Here is an 18,529-nt window from a genome sequence, read left to right as displayed (position 1 = left end):
GACTAGATTTCATCCCAGCAGGTTGCTGTGATTCTACAGGCTTGGTAGGGGTGCAAAGATTCAGGTTCCAAAACGGAGCAAGGTAGCAAACAGTTCCACAGCAGTCGTGATTCTGGTGCCACGGGATGTAGTTGATGTTAATGCCATTCCTATATTAATGGCTTTATGTTAAGAGTTCAAACAGAGGTGACCATCTGCTCAAGACACAGTCTCAGGTGAATCCAACATAGACAACGTGCAAGTATTTTTATTGTTGGGAAGTTCATCTTTGCTGCATGGGGAAAATAAACAATGACATTTATTTTCTCTCCCTTGTAGCCAGTTGCAGAGAGCAGAATGCTGGCAGATACACTGCTACCCCCATACCCATTCTTCAACTTACACTTGTGGGTACACGGATGTGGGGGCTGGATCAGATCTTTCCTCTCCCAGTACTGGGGCAATTAGAGCGAGTGAGCTGCGTCTGCAATAGGTTCCACCGATAACATTTGTTTCTAAATGCAATTGCCTTGAGCTATAGTGTCCTGGCATCTGTATTGAGACATCCAAGGTCATGCAGTATTAACTGAACAGCCTTTCAGTTGTGCAGAAAGCCAGCAATAGACTATTAAGAGAGATGAGAGCCCCAGAACCAATCTGAAATTCAATTAACTGATTATGCATTTAGCACCATACCATTTCATCAAGAAAAAGTTTTACTGAAGAACAGTTACAATAATCTTTGGTTCGTGTGCAATAAGGGGAGGTGAGGCAATATTATAGGGAGGTGGCATAATGAGCCAGTATTTCATTTGTGGTTCCGGATTGCAAAGTTATTAAACTTTCATTTTCTTTCCACAAAACTGGGATTGTGTTTTCTTTTGTCTAGATTTAACTTTAACTTTGGTGCAAAAAAGTGTTCCAAGTTCATTGCCCCAATCAACATGTATGTGGGTTAAGGTGAAAGGGGAGGAAGTGCAAAAGCAAAATAAAAAGGATATGGTTCAAACTATAGGTTATAATGAAGGTCAATCACCCCGAATGTGACTGGTGGAGAAACATTTTACATTCAAAAGTAGCAAGAACTACAAAATAATATAAAGGATACCAACTTAATAAGTGCCAATTAAATACAAATTATTTGAAGTATATGCTGTACCTTTTGCCCCGTAAAAAACAAATTTAATACATGTATGGTGATAAACACAATTTTGCAAGAATTTGAATGGAGGATGAAAAGAATTCATGACATAAAAATACCTGTACCACCTATTGGGAAGGGAGACATACAAAAAAAAGAACATGATTAACATGCAACACAGCAACACTTTTTACAAACATTGTATTAGGCATCTTAAAACTGGTCACAGGGAATATTTAACAGGATATCACAAGACTGGTCACATTATCAGACACACATCTTTTTAGTACACTTTACGCAAAGCACATTATAAACCAAAAAAAAGTGTGACAGTAGGGGGGGGTTGGGGGGGGGGGGGGGGGGGGGGGAGATAAAGGGACACTGGAGGAAACAGGAGAGTAAACTTGTTATGGATCCCAACCAAAACAAACTTTATATTTACAGTAAATGTTCTTGCTGTAAAGTTGAATTACAATGCAGCATTTTACACTATTTTTAAAAACAGTTTTAATGTAATAAGGGCTCAAAATAAGATGGAAAGGAAGGGTGGGGAGGGGGCGGGGGAGTGAAGATTCTGCTTTCATCTGTTCCATTCACATGTCTTTTCCCCCAACATTTCTGCTGAGGAGAGTTCCACTATCCGTGGACGTGCATGGGTGTCCCAGGGATACAGGCTGGTCCTCCAGAAGGTGCTGCTGCCTCAGAGCTGCAGAGATCCGGGCTCACTCCCAACCTCTGTGTTGCCTCCACAGAGTCCGGATGTTTTCTCCTTGGCCAGATACTCCCATTATCCCTCACAGCTAGGTTAATTAGATTTTGCAAATTACCCCTTAGTGTAGGTTAATGCTAAGATTAAGTAAAAGGACAATTGGGCAGAGAGCTACTCCCCTGGGAGCTGATCGGCAAATATCCTCCGTCAGCGTCATCTTAAAAGCTTAAAACAAATTGTAGTTTATTTTGTGGTGCAAGCTAAATCAAGTTAGTTTAAGACAACAAGGATATTTCTGTGATCCAGGCCCCAGTGGGTTTATTTAATTTTTTGGACTTGATGGGAATCAATGGCTTTTGTTTTGTTTTCAACATCCTCGTTCAAATCTTGGTCCTGTCAGACATGTATCGCGGTCACTGTTTAGATTAAGGTGGGCGGACAAGAGGGTGGAATAGGGTTAGAGACAATGAAAACAATTCAGATAACTGCACACGGAACAAGAAACGAGAGAAACGGCACAGATGTGAACATTTGGGAAAAATATAAGGAGGTAAGTGGGCAAAGGTGAGATTCTAGGTGGAGATGCTTGACACGCACAAACATTTTAATATCACTATTTAGGTTGTTGGCCGACACATTGGCAGAAAAATGAAACTCAGAGCCAAATTGGTTGGGAGATGCAGCCAAGCAGGGAAATGAGGGCTACTGATTAACTCACCATTACCAGTGCCCATCATGTCTTCTCCTAAAGTCACTCAGGGACACCTTAGGTATTACTAGCATTTTGTTTTTGAGATTAGAAAATTAAACCTGCAGCAGACTGTTCAACATATTCCTTTGCTCCAATGTTACAATTAGTTTACCCTATGCTACATTTTCACATTAACATTTCACGTAAAACCAGAGCAGTGGAGCCAGCCTGGGGGGTTCCAACATTTTTTCAATATCATTTTTTTAAAAAAAAGCAACTGGAACTAAGGCGATAAAATGGTTTAGACTTATTTAAGAACTCAAGAACTCAAGGTCATCCTGTTCCTCAATTCAATTTGATCACAGCTTTCCGTGCCTCCCCTTCTAGTTATCCGTATTGGCTCTGCAACCATTCCTCACCAAACCTACTCATCTGTTTCAGTTGATTCCACCTGTTTTGTAGTGGGAAAGTAACTTTCGACATTTCTCCATCTTTTGCAATGATTTGCCTCCTGATATTTTCCCTGGCTTCCCCCAAGAGAGATAATTTACCTCCACCTACAGCTTCAACCCTACACCAATCTTGAATTCCCAGATTTGATCAATGATTAATATTTTAAATAGTCAACACTTGAATATTCAGCAATATTGAATCTAAAGCTTAGCTATTGAAATATATTTGCACATTAAAGTCTCATCAATTAAATTCCAGAAATTGTGGCTTTCTCATTCCATCTGACTGAACCTATTCCACAGATTGTTAAGGAAGAAACTGCAATGTTGGTTAAAACCAAAGATAGACACAAAAAGCTGGAGTAACTCAGCGGGTCAGACAGCATCTCTCAACAAAAGGAATAGAAGGAACAGAAGGGTCTCGACCCAAAACGTCACCTATTCTTTTTCATCAGAAATGGAATCTGACCTGCTGAGTTACTCCAGCTTTTTGTGTCTATATTCCACAGTTTTCTTGATCTGGAACAGTTAGAAAGTATGATGGCTTGAACTTTGATAAGCAAGGCGACTACACCAAATGATTCCAAATGCTAACTTATTACAATTTTGGCCCATCACAATATCTTCTTCTTGCTAGCCCCCAAACTGATTGGACATCAATATTTCGGCCAAAATGCAACGGTCTCCTGCCCTGCCACGTTTCACTCCTGAGCCTGCTGACACACTCCAATTTCCTATTAGTGTTTGTCATTGCACTTGCCTCTGTTAAACAGAATTTGAAAGCTATATGAAGATCTACAGCTATTTTAGAGAGGAGCCGTGAGAAAGGATAATCAAAAGAAATGCTGTTCCATTAGAAATGAATAATGATGAAATTTCAAAGAAAAATAAGGAAGTAGTGGACTTATAGGGTGATTACTTTGCCTCAATGTTTATATTAGAAGCAGCTGAACCTACTGAGGAAGCTGAATCTGAGTCAAGGACAGGGACTCGCCCAATAAGCAAGATAATAGCATTTAAGGAAAACAAACTTCCCAGTCCAGAAGGTTTCTTGCTGGAGTTTAAGGAGGTGGGTAGCAACGTTACACATGGCCCAAGACTGAAATTGGGAACCGCTCCTGAAGACTACCCACAATCCATATATTTCTTTACAGGATTTGCTGTAAATTTAAAGAAAATCTCCCCAAGCTTTGAGCTGCATTTTTATCCTGAGATAAAACAGTACTGTACTTTGTCAAAATTAACATAGCATTTAGGGAAATGACAACAGTTCTGCACTTTAAAAGGCATGAAATCATGAAGACTATCACATTCTCAGAACTTTAAAAGCAAACTTTAAAAGCAACTCATAATGGAGATTTTACTTCGGAGTCACGTGAGTGACTACGTGAAGAACCCACCCAGCGCGCAGGCGCGACATTACGTCAGCAGTGCAACAGCGGCAGCAGCTGGAGCCAGGCTCTCCAGCTGCAGCATAAAGACAAGACCTCAGGTAAGTGCCTTTTTTGTTACAGAGTCGCTCCAGGGAAATAATGGCCTCTAGGAAGCGACCAGCCAGGAGGACTGCCTGCCCAACTCCACCCGAGGAGGGGTCCATAGCTGGGCGGCAGCCTCTCGCAGCGGAGGAGTCGTTTCAACGCTCCCGCTCTCCCGACACCGAGCCGCCCCCAGTGCTGCAGATATCAACGCCCCGCACTGGGAGGAAGGCGACTCATAAGACCGACCGGCCGGTGTCCTCCGATGAATCGGAGGAACGGGAACTCTCTCCCCCACCGAAAAGGGGAGACGCTCGGATAAGCTGCATGAGGCAGCTCCTTGAGCGAATGATCAACGAGGAGATGCAGGCTACGCATCTCCCAGGAGGACGGGCTTTGGCCTCCTCCTCTCCACACCCTTCTGTACCCTCTATGTTCGAGGGCAGTAAGGGAGGCCAGGACTGGGCTGGCCTATCTCAAGGGCAGGCGGAGGATACCGTCAGCATGCCGGGCGTGCCGGAAGAAGAGCTACTGGGTGTAGTGGGGCGATATGCAGCGCCCCCAACAACTGGGATGGTGTTGCCACCCAGACTGGCGGCCAGCATAAACAGGCTGTCCAACAACCCGATGCAGGACAAAGCCGTCCAGCAGGCCCTTGACACATACACAGCGCCAGAAAATTGTGAGGCGCTGAGGGTCAAGACGGTCAATGGGCAGATCTGGAACCACCTGGGGCAGCAGATCAGGGCTCAGGAAGTTAAAATGCAGCAAGTCCTGAAGCTCCATTCAGCAGCCGTCACCGCCTTTGCTCGGTCCGTTGGGAATGAAGACCTGACCATACCCCAACAGGATGCCCTCGCACTGATGTGCAGCACCACCTACGAGTTAAACAACCTACGGCGCGACAACATCAGGCCGGCCCTCAACCCAACATATGCGGGCCTCTGCAAGGCTCCAGCGCCCGAACGGGAGGCGCTGCTATTTGGCGCAGACCTGGCCAAAAGGCTGAAGGAGCTGGAAGAGGCGGCTAAACCTGTAGGCCTCATGAGGGCAGGGCCAGGACCGAGCAGGGTGAAGACACCCAGTTGGCAGCACGCCTCGGCAGCCACCAGCAGGTACCAAGCTGGTGAAAGCCTGGTGACCGCCTCCCACTACCCCCAGAGCTCTTTTTTAGAGCGGGGCCCAGGGCGGAGCCATGGGAAGATGCGCCGCCCCACCGCAGCACCAACACGGACAACCTTGGGCCAAACCCACCGAAAACGACCCCACAAGTAAACATGGAGGTAGGTGGGTCTGGTTCCTGTCAACATACACAGACAAAGGGTGTAATATTAACAGGAGGACGTTTGAGGTTTTTCAAGCAGGTTTGGTGCTCCCTTACTAATAATAAGTTTATACTCAACAGTATTAGTGGATACAAAATTGAGTTCAAACCAGGCGTAGAACCGCCAGTTCAGCACATGCCCCAAAGGGTATTCCTTCCCTCAGCAATTGAGAAGGTAGAAGGACAAGCTGAACTTGATCGGCTCGTGGCTAAAGGCATCATCGAAATGACCACACACGAGCCGCAAGAATTTGTATCAAATATTTTTCTCAAATCCAAAAAAGATGGTGGATGTCGCATTATTATTGATCTGACGTCACTTAATCAGTCTTTTGAGTATCAACATTTCAAAATGGAGACATTTGTCACTGCCAGACAACTGATCTCCAAGGGATACTACATGGCAAGCATAGATATCAAAGATGCTTACTATTTGGTACCCATTCATAAAAATTATTATAAATATCTGAAATTTATCTGGATGGGCCGGCTATGGCAGTACCGAGCCTTGCCCAATGGGTTAACGACAGCTCCCAGACTATTTACGAAAATTCTTAAAGTGGCCATGAGGAAATTGAGAGAACTAAAACATTTAGTCGTGGCCTATCTGGACGATGTTCTCATATTAGGAAGAACAAGGGAACAAGCTGTCGCAGGAGTTTTAGCCACTAAGCAACTCCTTGAAGCTTTGGGATTCATCATTCACCCAGATAAATCAATATTGGAGCCTACTACTAACATGGACTACCTAGGCTTCACTATTGACACTATTCATATAACTGTCACTCTGCCCAGAGACAAAAAAGTTTCACTCATCGAAGCTTGTAACCATTTGATTGCTACACCGCAACCTAGGATACGGCACGTAGCCAGAGTTATTGGCTCTATCGTAGCAGCATTCCCGGCTGCCCAACATGGGCCCTTGCATTATCAAAATTTACAAAGAGCAAGGACTCATGCATTACGTCTTAATAGGGGACATTATGACCGCAAAATGGAATTACCCACTGAAGCTAAATCAGAACTTCAGTGGTGGGTTGAAAATATCTGGCACAGTCACAGTCCTATCGCCGTAACCAATCCTAACATAATCATTACAACGGATGCCAGTGCTTTAGGCTGGGGAGCTACTAACTCCATAGACAGCACGGGTGGCAGATGGACTAACTCAGAGGCATCGCTACTACAATCACTGGGCATTAATTTTTTGGAAATGCTCGCGGCCTTTTATGGGCTAAAAGCATATGCATCTGATATGCGGCACGTGCATGTTAGAATTATGATCAACAACACTACGGCGGTATCTTATATCCAGCACATGGGTGGCATAAAATCAGTATCATGCGACAAATTAACTGCTATTATCTGGCAATGGTGTGTCGAGAGACATATTTTGGCTATCAGCTGCCTATTTACCAGGCAAGCTAAATTTAGTGGCGGACACCAGGTCACGAAAATTCAATGACAACATCGAATGGATGTTGGACCCAAAATTATTTGCTAAGATTGTCAAGCAATATGGTACGCCAGATATAGGTTTGTTTGCATCTAGGTTAAATCACCAACTACCCATGTATGTGGCTTGGGAACCAGACCCAGAGGCAGCAGCGGTAGATGCCTTCACGCTGGATTGGGGAAATTTCTTTTTCTATGCTTTCCCTCCCTTCTGCCTCATCAGTCGGGTACTCCAGAAAATTCAGGCAGACTCAGCCTCTGGCATTCTGGTCGTACCCGACTGGCCTACCCAACCATGGTTCCCAATGTTCCACGACATGGTGGTAGAGACACCTATGGTTCTTCATAGCCACCCCCAATTATTGACTCACCCGGTAACTGGCATTAGCCATCCATGCCACCAAAAACTGAACCTCCTGGTTTCCAGATTTTGAACAGACCTTACCGGGGATTGGGGTTATCAGAGAGAACAATCACCACCATGTCGGCATCCCTGCGAGTTTCCACCAAAAAGCAGTACCTGACCTACATCAGGAAATGGGAACAGTACTGTCTGGAAGCAGGGACATCCTACAAGACGGCTTCGATCTCGGATGTGCTGGAGTTCCTGGCCCACCTGCACCATGACCTCAAGATGAGCTACAGTGCCATCAATACAGCTCGGAGCGCCCTGTCCGCATACCTCATGCCCTTAGGACAGCATAGTGTCGGATCCCACCCTCTGGTCATCAAACTCCTTAAGGGGATCTTTAACACCAAACCCCCTACATCTAGATACACCCATATGTGGGATGTGAGTGTAGTTCTTACACACCTTCGAGGTTGGCCTCCGGTGGGATCCCTGAGCCTGGAACAGGCCACTTATAAGACCCTTATGCTAATGGCGCTTGTCTCGGCTCAGAGGGTTCAGTCGCTGCACCAGCTAAATCTGAACTACATGGTGACCACCCCAGATACCATTACTTTCACCATGCCGGGGTTGGTAAAACAAAGTAGACCAGGTACATCCAACTCCCCGTTGATCTTCCGGGCATACCCTCCAGAACCCAGGCTGTGTGTGGTGACCCACCTTCATCATTATCTAGACACTACCCAAACACTTAGAGGGGGAGAGAAAGCCTTATGGGTTAGCCACAAAAAGCCTTTTGGACGGGTTACCAGCCAGACTTTATCCAGATGGTTAAAACAGGTCCTCAACATGGCAGGGATTAACACAGATGTTTTTAAATCCCATTCAACCAGGGCAGCGTCTACCTCAGCGGCGGATAGGATGCAGGTTCCCCTAGACAACATCCTCAGAGCAGCGGGATGGTCAAGGGAATCGACATTCCAAAGATTCTACAGAAAACCGCTGATGGAACAGGACGTCTTTGCGGATAGCATTTTAGAAACCGCAAAGTTATGATTTAAAGCCCAGGGGAGCTAATTTTTGTTATAGTTAATAAACATTTCTTTTATAACTAAACAAACTTGTTGGTCTTTAGATACCACTTCCTCCCTCGATGATCTTTCGGCAGTGAGTGATATAACTGTTACACGGTTTGAAATCACAGACCTTTGAAGTCTTCACGTAGTCACTCACGTGACTCCGAAGTAAAATAGTAAGATTAAACGAGTACTTACCAGTGCGAAGTTTGATCTGTATTTTATGAGGAGTTACGATGAGGGATTACGTGCCCTCCGCTCCCACCCTCATTATATAGATCAAATTCGGACTAATGTCTCGTTGGTCTTTACTATCTTTACTTCAACTAGTGTCTATCTGTGATTCCACACCGCTGCTTGGAAGTATGCCGCGCCTGCGCGCTGGGTGGGTTCTTCACGTAATCCCTCATCGTAACTCCTCATAAAATACAGATCAAACTTCGCACTGGTAAGTACTCGTTTAATCTTACTATTAATCATTGTTGAATCAACATATTTGCAATCCCGTATTAAACTAATTTGCAGCAATTCCCAACAGTAATCCCCTGGTTAACACCTCCACTCTGTGGTCAACAACATGAAACCTTACAATCAAGCACAATGCAATAAATTGCAATAATCTCACTACCTTTATGCAGAAAATTCTGTGCAAGATCTCTCAGAACCCACAAAAATATCCAAATCCCTGATGTGGAATAGATTCTGGCTCCAAAGATAAAGTCATCTTAATGAGTGACCCCAAACAGAAGTGCAAGGCAAAGAACATTGGGATGCCAAACTCTACAAAATATTGCATTTTATTCTGAAGAAGGTGTTTCGACCCGAAACGTTGCCCATTTCCTTCGCCCCATTGATGCTGCCTCACCCTCGCTGAGTTTCCCCAGAATATTTGTCTACCTACTATTTTACACGTGTCTTTTAGATTGCAATATTTCTGACCACGAAGCCATTGCAAGAGGAATTCTATGCAATATGCGTTTGCATGCATTTCAATGTCAAGCCGAGTAGTCAAGCCGAATTGTTAGGAGACGACCTAAAGTTAGTCAGTCGAGCCGTTTGCAGGACAATGCTATTAACAACTGCAAACAAATTATGTATTTCCAAGTCTTTGCATTCAATCAGCCCAGCTGACTATCTACATTAAAAATCCACATTGATCGCCAATAAGTGAGTTAAACGATTTTCAGAAAAGCAAATGAAATGATCGCTTCGAATTCACACCACCCTTAGCGACAACGCTAATTTACCCGTAACCTTGAGATGAGCTGCGAACTCTTCCAAAGCTCCTCTTGACACCCATCTAATCCAGCCATGTGATATCAGGCTTCATTATTAGCAAGGCTGCAATGAAACCAGGGTGTCCAGGTCACAGCGGTAACACTGGAGTACCATTGCTGTTTAGTTTGCTATTATCATTCTTGTATGCCCTGTACAAAATTGACTTTATAGAAAAGACTGTTAAGCACTTAATGTTAGTTTAGTTTAGAGATACAATGCGAAAACAGGCCCTTTGGCCCACCGAGTCCGCATTGATCAGCGATCCCCGTACATTAACATTAACCTACCCTACACATTAATGCTACCTTATCGTACGCACACTAGGGACAATTTTACATTTGTACCAAGTCCAATTAACCTACGAAGCTGTAGGTCTTTGGAGTGTGGGATGAAACCTGAGATCTTGGAGAAAAGCAACACGGGTCACAAGGAGAACATACAAACTTTGTACGGACACACACCCTTAGCCAGGATTGAACCTGGGTCTCTGGCACTGTAAGGCAGCAGCTCTATACTGCGCCACCGTGCCGCATGTGACCATGCCACTGTGTTAAGTACTATAAAAGTAGAAAATCTGTTTTAGTCTCGTTAAAACAAAACAGCTAAGGCCTTAACTTTAATTCTGTTGTTCTTTCTACAGATGCTGCCTGCAGTTACCTGCAGTTTTGGTTCAGGAATAAAGTTCAGTGTTCTATAAAACTAGCAGTTTGGGGAGTTTTATCTGGTATTGGTCAATCCATTCGTCAACATGATTTCAATTCAAGGTCAAGACACACATGAAAGTCTTAAAACGCTCAGTGGGTGTCATAATTCTGTAAGCTCTAGATTTATTAGCATACTCCAGTGGGTTGGGGTGCTCTCATCAAATATCAAGATTTCTAGCATAAAATACTGAGTTCCTCACTCATGCAACAATCACTAATGACACTTCAAGTGCTAGTGGTTTTCTTTTTGGAGAAGGAGAGTTATTGAAGATTAGATTTACTACCAGACACTACTTGCAGCATTTGGGTTCCAATCGTCGCGTAAGATCATTATCTTCAGCGTCAGTAGCTAGCTCTTTTTTTAAACCTAAAACAAATTTCTACAAGATGCACATTCAACGCCAGGTGTATCTCACCATAATCCCGCAGCAGGGCCTGTGCCGGTCTTTCACTATCCGGTGTTGTGGCCTCAGAACTGCCCGTACTGGTCATACTGATACCACTGCTGTTTCGACTGTGACTCTTGAGTGACACGTGAGTGTTATCACCAACATTCTGTGAAAAGACAGGGCAGAATGAAGGAATGCCTACAGCTTTGGTCAGAGAGCTGCACAACTGAATTGTGGAGTACTGAAAACCAGACTGTCCAAAGGAGATGTATTGTGGTCAATTGTTCAACACGTGTAGAACGGTTCTCAGTCATTCAATTAAAACATGCACCACAATGGTTGCTTACCAGCTCTGTCTGAGAACCAATTGCTTCCAGAAGAGCAGAATCTTGAACGATATTTAACATGGCGCCTAAAAGGAAAACATTTCATTGTTGACTAACCAAAATATTGGCAACCGCGAGTCAATTGTGAAAAAGTCAGAATCCCTGCCAACCTAGAATCATCTGTGTGTTGTTGTGGTCTGTTTCGGTCTGTAGGGCACCAATTAACACATTGACCAGCCTCAGCTTCAATGACAGGAAGGTTACTGGTTTGTCATGTGCCGATGATTCCTCACTGCTGAACTTTCCTTCCAAAAGCACCTAGAAAGTAAAAAAACAATATAGGTGGATGTGGCTTAGAAATGTGCACAATGTTTGTGTGAACAATTTTTTTCCCCCTATACTTTCAATTTCCACCATTTTCCACTATTTGCTACCAATTTCCACAGAAGCATAGACCATCACCTTCCAAATACCCTTTGATTCAGGAGTATGCCCAAAGGGTGGAAAATTGCCAATATTCTAACGCGTAGGAAGGAACTGCAGATGCTGGTTTACATTGTGGATACAAAATACTGGAGTAACTCAGCGGGACAGGCAGAATCTCTGGAGAAAAGGAACAGATGACATTTCAGGTCGAGACCCTTCTTCAGACTTCAGTCTGAAAAAGGGTCTCCACCAGTCACGTTACCTATCCATGTTCTACAGAGATGCTGCCTGACCGGCTAAGTTACGTCTATCGCCAATATTATAATCTTGTTTCAAAAGGATTAAGTATAAACCCAATAACTATGGACCATTAGTTTCATCTTCATGGTGGAGGGTGATCTAAACAGTAGCAGAGACCGAGCTAGCAGTCAGAGACAAATGTGGATTTATTACGAAAGCTAGCTTGGGGTTATTAAAGGCAACAGTGAGCATTGATGAAGGAAATGAGGATAATGTATATACTAACAGTGAATGTGCAGCTGAGAGGGGTAGCAGCAGGGGAGATGCAAAGTGTAGCTGTAGAATTCAGGAGTGTCTGCTCCAAATTGTGTATGAAGAGAAGGTGGGTCCTAAAGGAGCAGTCATCTGGGAGTGGTTGTTTTACGAGTGGTTGTTTTTTGAGGTGAGGTGCTCTTTTGAGGGTAAGTGTTGAGGCTTTGGCTCAAGACTAAGTATTGTGATTGGGAGTAACAATGTGGATGTATGACTACCAGAAGGTTTTAGGCAGTGAGGGCAGGAATCCCCTGTGGCCATTCCCCTCAAAAAGAGATATACTCTCTTGGATAATGTTTGGTGGGATAGCGTTATAACATATATAATGTAACATATATAACAATTACAGCACGGAAACAGGCCATCTCGGCCCTACAAGTCCATGCCGAACACATTTTTTTCCCCTTAGTCCCACCTGCCTGCACTCGTACCATAACCCTCCATTCCCTTCTCATTCAAGCGAGAATAGAGGCAGTTGTCAGGTCTGTGGCACAAGACAGAACAGGAAAGGTGAAGTCAGACACGACTTCAGTGATAGGACACTCGTTAGTTAAGAGTACACAGGAGATTCTGTGGCTGCAAACGGCTCTCCAGGAGGGAGAGTTGCTTCCATAATGTGTTGGAGCAGCTGCACAATATTCACAAGGTGGAGGGTGAGCAGCCAGAAGTTGTTGTCCACATTATCACAAATGACAAAGGTAGAAAAAGGGATGACATCCTGCAGAGTGACTATAGGGAGTTTGGCATAAGTTTAAAAAGCAAGCCCTCAAGGGTAGTAATTTCCAGATTACTCCCAGTGCCACATGCTAGTGAGATTAGGAATAGGAAGATAGGTCAAAAAGAAGTTGGTGCAGGGGGCAGGGATTCAAATTTTTGGATCATTGGATTCCTTTCTAGGACAGAGGTAATCTATCCGAGGGATGGGTTGCACGTAAAATGGAGACGGACCAATATCCTGGTGGGCTGGCGTGCTAGTGCTACTCAGGATGGTTTTAACTTGATTAGCAGGAGGACAGTATCCAATGCAGTTATGAGGAAGGTGAGAGGCTGGAGGTCTGTGCAGTATGTTCCAAATGCCTGCCTTGCCAACAATATCCATCTCAGATGAATAAAACTTGCAAATGAATTAGAAAAGCATCAAATCTGCTGCCTTCTTAGTAAGAACAAATTGGAACAAAAACTGGAATTCAGCTTGATGTGATCTTTCTTCCTCTAGCGTTCTGTAATCACCTACATGAACATACACAATCTAAATACCAGACAAAAAACAAATGCTGTCCAATCAAACATTCACTGTCAAATAATAACTATGTTCCTGTAGACATTTTCTTCATTGCTATAATATTGAGTAGATGTCAGAACATTTAAACTGTACCTCTGCTTTAACTGTCCCAAAGTGATGGGGGAGTGGCATCATCGACAGCAGAATGTGGATTGAAGCTCTCCGGAGTTCAGTGGGATTCACATATGCTTTAAATTTTGACAGTTCTCTGCAAAAGAGATAGTGAAAAAAAGTGTTACTTTTACAATTCATTGCTCAGATTTCTTATTTTACAAAGCTCAGTCTCATTGCAAGAAAATCCAGAAACCAGAAATCCAGTAAGCTGCCCAAGCGAAATATGAGATGCTGTTCCTCCAATTTGCATTTAGCCTCACTCACTGACAATGGAGGAGACCACGGACAGAAAGGTCTGTGTAGGTATGGGACGGAGAATTAAAGTGTCCAGCAACCAGGAGATCAGGTAGGTTCAGGCGGGTTGAGAGAAGGTGTTCCGCAAAACGATCGCCCAGTCTACGTTTGGTCTCACCAATGTATAAGAGTCCACATCTTGAACAACGGATACAGTAGATGAGGTTGGAGGACGTGAAAGTGAACCTCTGCATAACCTGAAAGGACTGTCCGGGTCCCGTGACATAGTCAAGGAAGGAGGCATATGGACAGGCATCTGCAGTTGCAGGGGAAGGTACCTGGCGAGGGGATAGTTTGGGTGGGAAGGGATGAGTTAAGCAGGGAGTTGCGGAGGGAACAGTCTCTGAGGAAGGCGGAAAGGGGTGGAGGTGGGAAAATGTGGCTAGCGGTGGGATCCGGATGGAGGTGGCAGAAATATCAGAGGATTATGTGTTGTATGCGACGGCTGATGGGGTGGAAGATAAGGACTAGGGGTACACTGTCTCTGTTGCGACGAGGGGGAACAAGGGCGGAACTCCGGGGTATCAAGGAGACATCTATGACAGAAGAGGAGAACCCACGTTCCCGAAAGATTGAGCACATCTCGGATGTCCAAGTATGGAACACCTCACCTTGGGCGCAGATCCGGCGTAGACGGAGAAATTGTGAGTGGGGGGGGGGGGGGGGGGGATAGAGACTTTGCAGGAAGTGGGGTGAGAAGAAGTGCAGTCGAATTACAGCGCCCACCATATAGTTTGGGACAAAGACCCATCATTTATTTATTTGTCTCTTGACTCCACAATTTGAGATTTGTAATAGAAAAAAAAAAAAAATCACATGTAGTTAAAGTGCACATTGTCAGCTTTTATTAAAGGGTATTTTTATACATTTTGGTTTCACCATGTAAAAATTACAGCTGTGTTTATACACAGTCCCCCCATTTCAGGGCACCATAATGTTTGGGATACATGGCTTCACAGGTGTTTGTAATTGCTCAGGTGTGTTTAATTGCCTCCTTAATGCAGGTATAAGAGAGCTCTCAGCACCTTGTCTTTCCTCCAGTCTTTTCATCACCTTTGGAAACTTTTATTGCTGTTTATCAATATGAGGACCAAAGATGTGCCAATGAAAGTCAAAGAAGCCATTATGAGACTGGGAAACAAGAATAAAACTGTTAGAAACATCAGGCAAACATTAGGCTTACCAAAATCAACTGTTTGGAACATCGTTAAGAAGAAAGAAAGCACGTGAGCTTACTAATCGCAAAGAGACTGGCAGGCCAAGGAAGACCTCCACAGCTGATATAACCATATAACAATTACAGCACGGAAACAGGCCATCTCGACCCTTCTAGTCCGTGCCGAACACGTATTCTCCCCTAGTCGCATATACCTGCGCTCAGACGATAACCCTCCATACCTTTCCCGTCCATATAACTATCCAATTTATTTAAAAATGATAAAAACGAACCTGCCTCCACCACCTTCACTGGAAGCTCATTCCACACAGCCACCACTCTCTGAGTAAAGAAGTTCCTCCTCATGTTACCCCTAAACTTCTGTCCCTTAATTCTCAAGTCGTGTCCCCTTGTTTCAATCTTCCCTATTCTGTGGCAAAAGCTTATCCACGTCAACTCTGTCTATCCCTCTCATCATTTTAAAGACCTCTATCAAGTCCCCCCTTAACCTTCTGCGCTACAAAGAATAAAGCCCTAACTTGTTCAACCTTTCTCTGTAACTTAGTTGCTGAAACCGAGGCAGCATTCTAGTAAATCTCCTCTGTACTCTCTCTATTTTGTTGACATCCTTCCTATAATTAGGCGACCAAAATTGTACACCATACTCCAGAATTGGCCTCACCAATGCCTTGTACAATTTTAACATTACATCCCAACATCTATACTCAATGCTCTGATTTATAAAGGCCAGCACACCAAAAGCTTTCTTTACCACCCTATCTACATGAGATTCCACTTTCAGGGAACTGTGCACAGTTATTCCAAGATCCCTCTGTTCACCTGCATTCTTCAATTCCCTACCATTTACCATGTACGTCATATTTTGATTTGTCCTGCCAAGATGTAGCACCTCACACTTATCAGCATTAAACTCCATCTGCCATCTTTCAGCCCACTCTTCCAACTGGCATAAATCTCTCTGTAGACTTTGAAAATCTACTTCATTATCCACAACACTACCTATCTTAGTATCATCTGCATACTTACTAATCCAATTTACCATACCATCATCCAGATCATTGATGTACATGACAAACAACAGTGGACCCAACACAGATCCCTGTGGCACCCCACTAGTCACTGGCCTCCAACCTGATAAACAACCATCCACCATAACTCTCTGGCATCTCCCATTCAGCCACTGTTGAATCCATCTTGCTACTCCACCATTAATACCCAACAATTGAACCTTCTTAACCAACCTTCCGTGAGGAACCTTGTCAAAGGCCTTACTGAAGTCCATATACACAACATCCACTGATGACAGAAGAATTCTCTCTGTAATAAAGAAAAATCCCCAAACACCTGTCCGACAGATCAGAAACACTCTTCAGGAGTCAGGTGTAGTTTTGTCAATGACCACCATCCGCAGAAGACTTCATGAACAGAAATACAGAGGCTACACTGCAAGATGCAAACCACTGGTTAGTCGCAAAAATAGGATGGCCAGGTTACAGTTTGCCAAGAAGTACTTAAAAGAGCAACCACAGTTCTGGAAAAAGGTCTTGTGGACAGATGAGACGAAGATTAACTTATATCAGAGTGATGGCAAGAGCAAAGTATGGAGGAGAGAAGGAACTGCCCAAGATCCAAAGCATACCACCTCATCTGTGAAACACGGTGGTGGGGGTGTTATGGCCTGGACATGTATGGCTGCTGAAGGTACTGGCTCACTTATCTTCATTGATGATACAACTGCTGATGGTAGTAGCATAATGAATTCTGAAGTGTATAGACACATCCTATCTGCTCAAGTTCAAACAAATGCCTCAAAACTCATTGGTCGGTGGTTCATTCTACAGCAAGACAATGGTCCCAAACATGCTGCTAAAGCAACAAAGGAGTTTTTCAAAGCTAAAAAATGGTAAATTCTTGAGTGGCCAAGTCAATTGTGTACTCTGAACCCAATTGATCATGCCTTTTATATGCTGGAAGAGAAAATTGAAGGGGACTAGATGCCAAAACAAGCATAAGCTAAAAATGGCTGCAATACAGGCCTGGCTGAGCATCACCAGAGAAGACACCCAGCAACTGGTGATGTCCATCGCCAGACTTCAAACAGTCATTGCATACAAAGGATATGCAACAAAATACTAAACATGACCACTTTCATTCACATGACATTGCTGTGTCCCAAACATTATGGTGCCCTGAAATGGGGGGACTGTGTATAAACACTGCTGTAATTTCTACATGGTGAACCCAAAATGTATAAAAATGGCCTTTATTAAAATCTGACAAACCACATGTGATTTTTTTCTATTACAAATCTCAAATTGTGGAGTACAGAGGCAAATAAATAAATAATGGGTCTTTGTCCCAAACATTATGGAGGGCACTGTAGTTGTGGAAATCAGTGGGTTTGTAATAGACGTCAGTCAATAGTCTATTTCCTGTGATGGAGACTGAGATCAAGAAAGGGAAGGGAGGTGCAGGATGAAAACACCTGTAATAAGCTGTCCCAACTCAAGTACTTCATATCCTTATTAATGATAGCATGGATGACAAACACCTTCTTTACCAACTGTGTCACCACTTTAACATGAGATATTGTCAGAAGTAGTTTCAAAATAAAGCAAACAGATCTCCTGCTGTGTCCTTGTTGATTTACTCAGATTTAATTTTCTGTTCATGCCATTTGACAATCTCAATTGAGAGTTGGGTAAAGTAGCTTCTTTGGCTCAGGATTCTTGCTTCCTGTTATGAGACTGTCTTTTGAGTGAGGTACATGTGTGTATATAAAAATTGATTAAGACTCGTTGTGATTTCCCACCTGGTCAAACGCGTGCACATATATAACTTTTGGTTGGTCAAGATGTCTAGCGCCTTGGGAATCAATTACAAAATCAATTACAAAAAAATAAAACTGTCAAATAGTGGTGCTTTAAGAACAATAAATCAACTCACCGGTCAGGCAAAATTGTTTCCAGTGCAGAAATGAAATAAGGAACCAGAACATCTATGCCCTTCAGATCAGAGCAAAATAAAGCCGGTGAGTTCAGGATGATACTGGCCACAACTGGGCGGCAGATGAAGTCGTTTATCTGAAGACCCTGGATCAGCACCATGTAGAACCTGGAGTGAGAACATCAGCAGCCGTTCACTTTCATGGCATTTAACAATAAAATTGAGATACCGCAGTTATCAAATCCATCCCACTTAATTATAATTTAATTTAATTTTAATTTTAACTGTAAATTTAATTTTTTTTGTTGCTATTTTACCACATAGTTCTCTTAAAATACTCATTTATCACTACGGATTTTTTTTTTTAACCCAGAAGAGTGCATCTGTCCT

At 43.5% G+C, this 18,529-nt stretch overlaps 1 protein-coding gene across 6 annotated transcripts in view; it reads right to left on the bottom strand.

Moving 5' to 3' along the window:
• The window catches only part of ralgapb (Ral GTPase activating protein non-catalytic subunit beta), a 131,426-nt gene that overhangs the window by 47,564 nt on the left and 65,333 nt on the right, over positions 1 to 18,529 (bottom strand). For all 6 annotated transcript variants that reach the window (XM_055651956.1, XM_055651957.1, XM_055651958.1 and 3 more), the window contains 5 exons: positions 18,140 to 18,307; positions 13,702 to 13,816; positions 11,519 to 11,666; positions 11,370 to 11,434; positions 11,050 to 11,188 (listed from right to left, as the gene is read on the bottom strand). In XM_055651956.1, the coding sequence (XP_055507931.1) occupies positions 11,050 to 11,188; positions 11,370 to 11,434; positions 11,519 to 11,666; positions 13,702 to 13,816; positions 18,140 to 18,307 (635 nt within the window). The remainder of the gene's footprint in view (positions 1 to 11,049; positions 11,189 to 11,369; positions 11,435 to 11,518; positions 11,667 to 13,701; positions 13,817 to 18,139; positions 18,308 to 18,529) is intronic.

Source organism: Leucoraja erinacea, chromosome 21, assembly GCF_028641065.1.
Source record: "Leucoraja erinacea ecotype New England chromosome 21, Leri_hhj_1, whole genome shotgun sequence".
In the NCBI taxonomy this organism is placed as follows: domain Eukaryota; kingdom Metazoa; phylum Chordata; class Chondrichthyes; order Rajiformes; family Rajidae; genus Leucoraja; species Leucoraja erinaceus.
The sequence above is the reverse complement of the archived record's forward strand: the minus strand, read 5'-3'. Positions and strand labels throughout refer to the sequence as shown.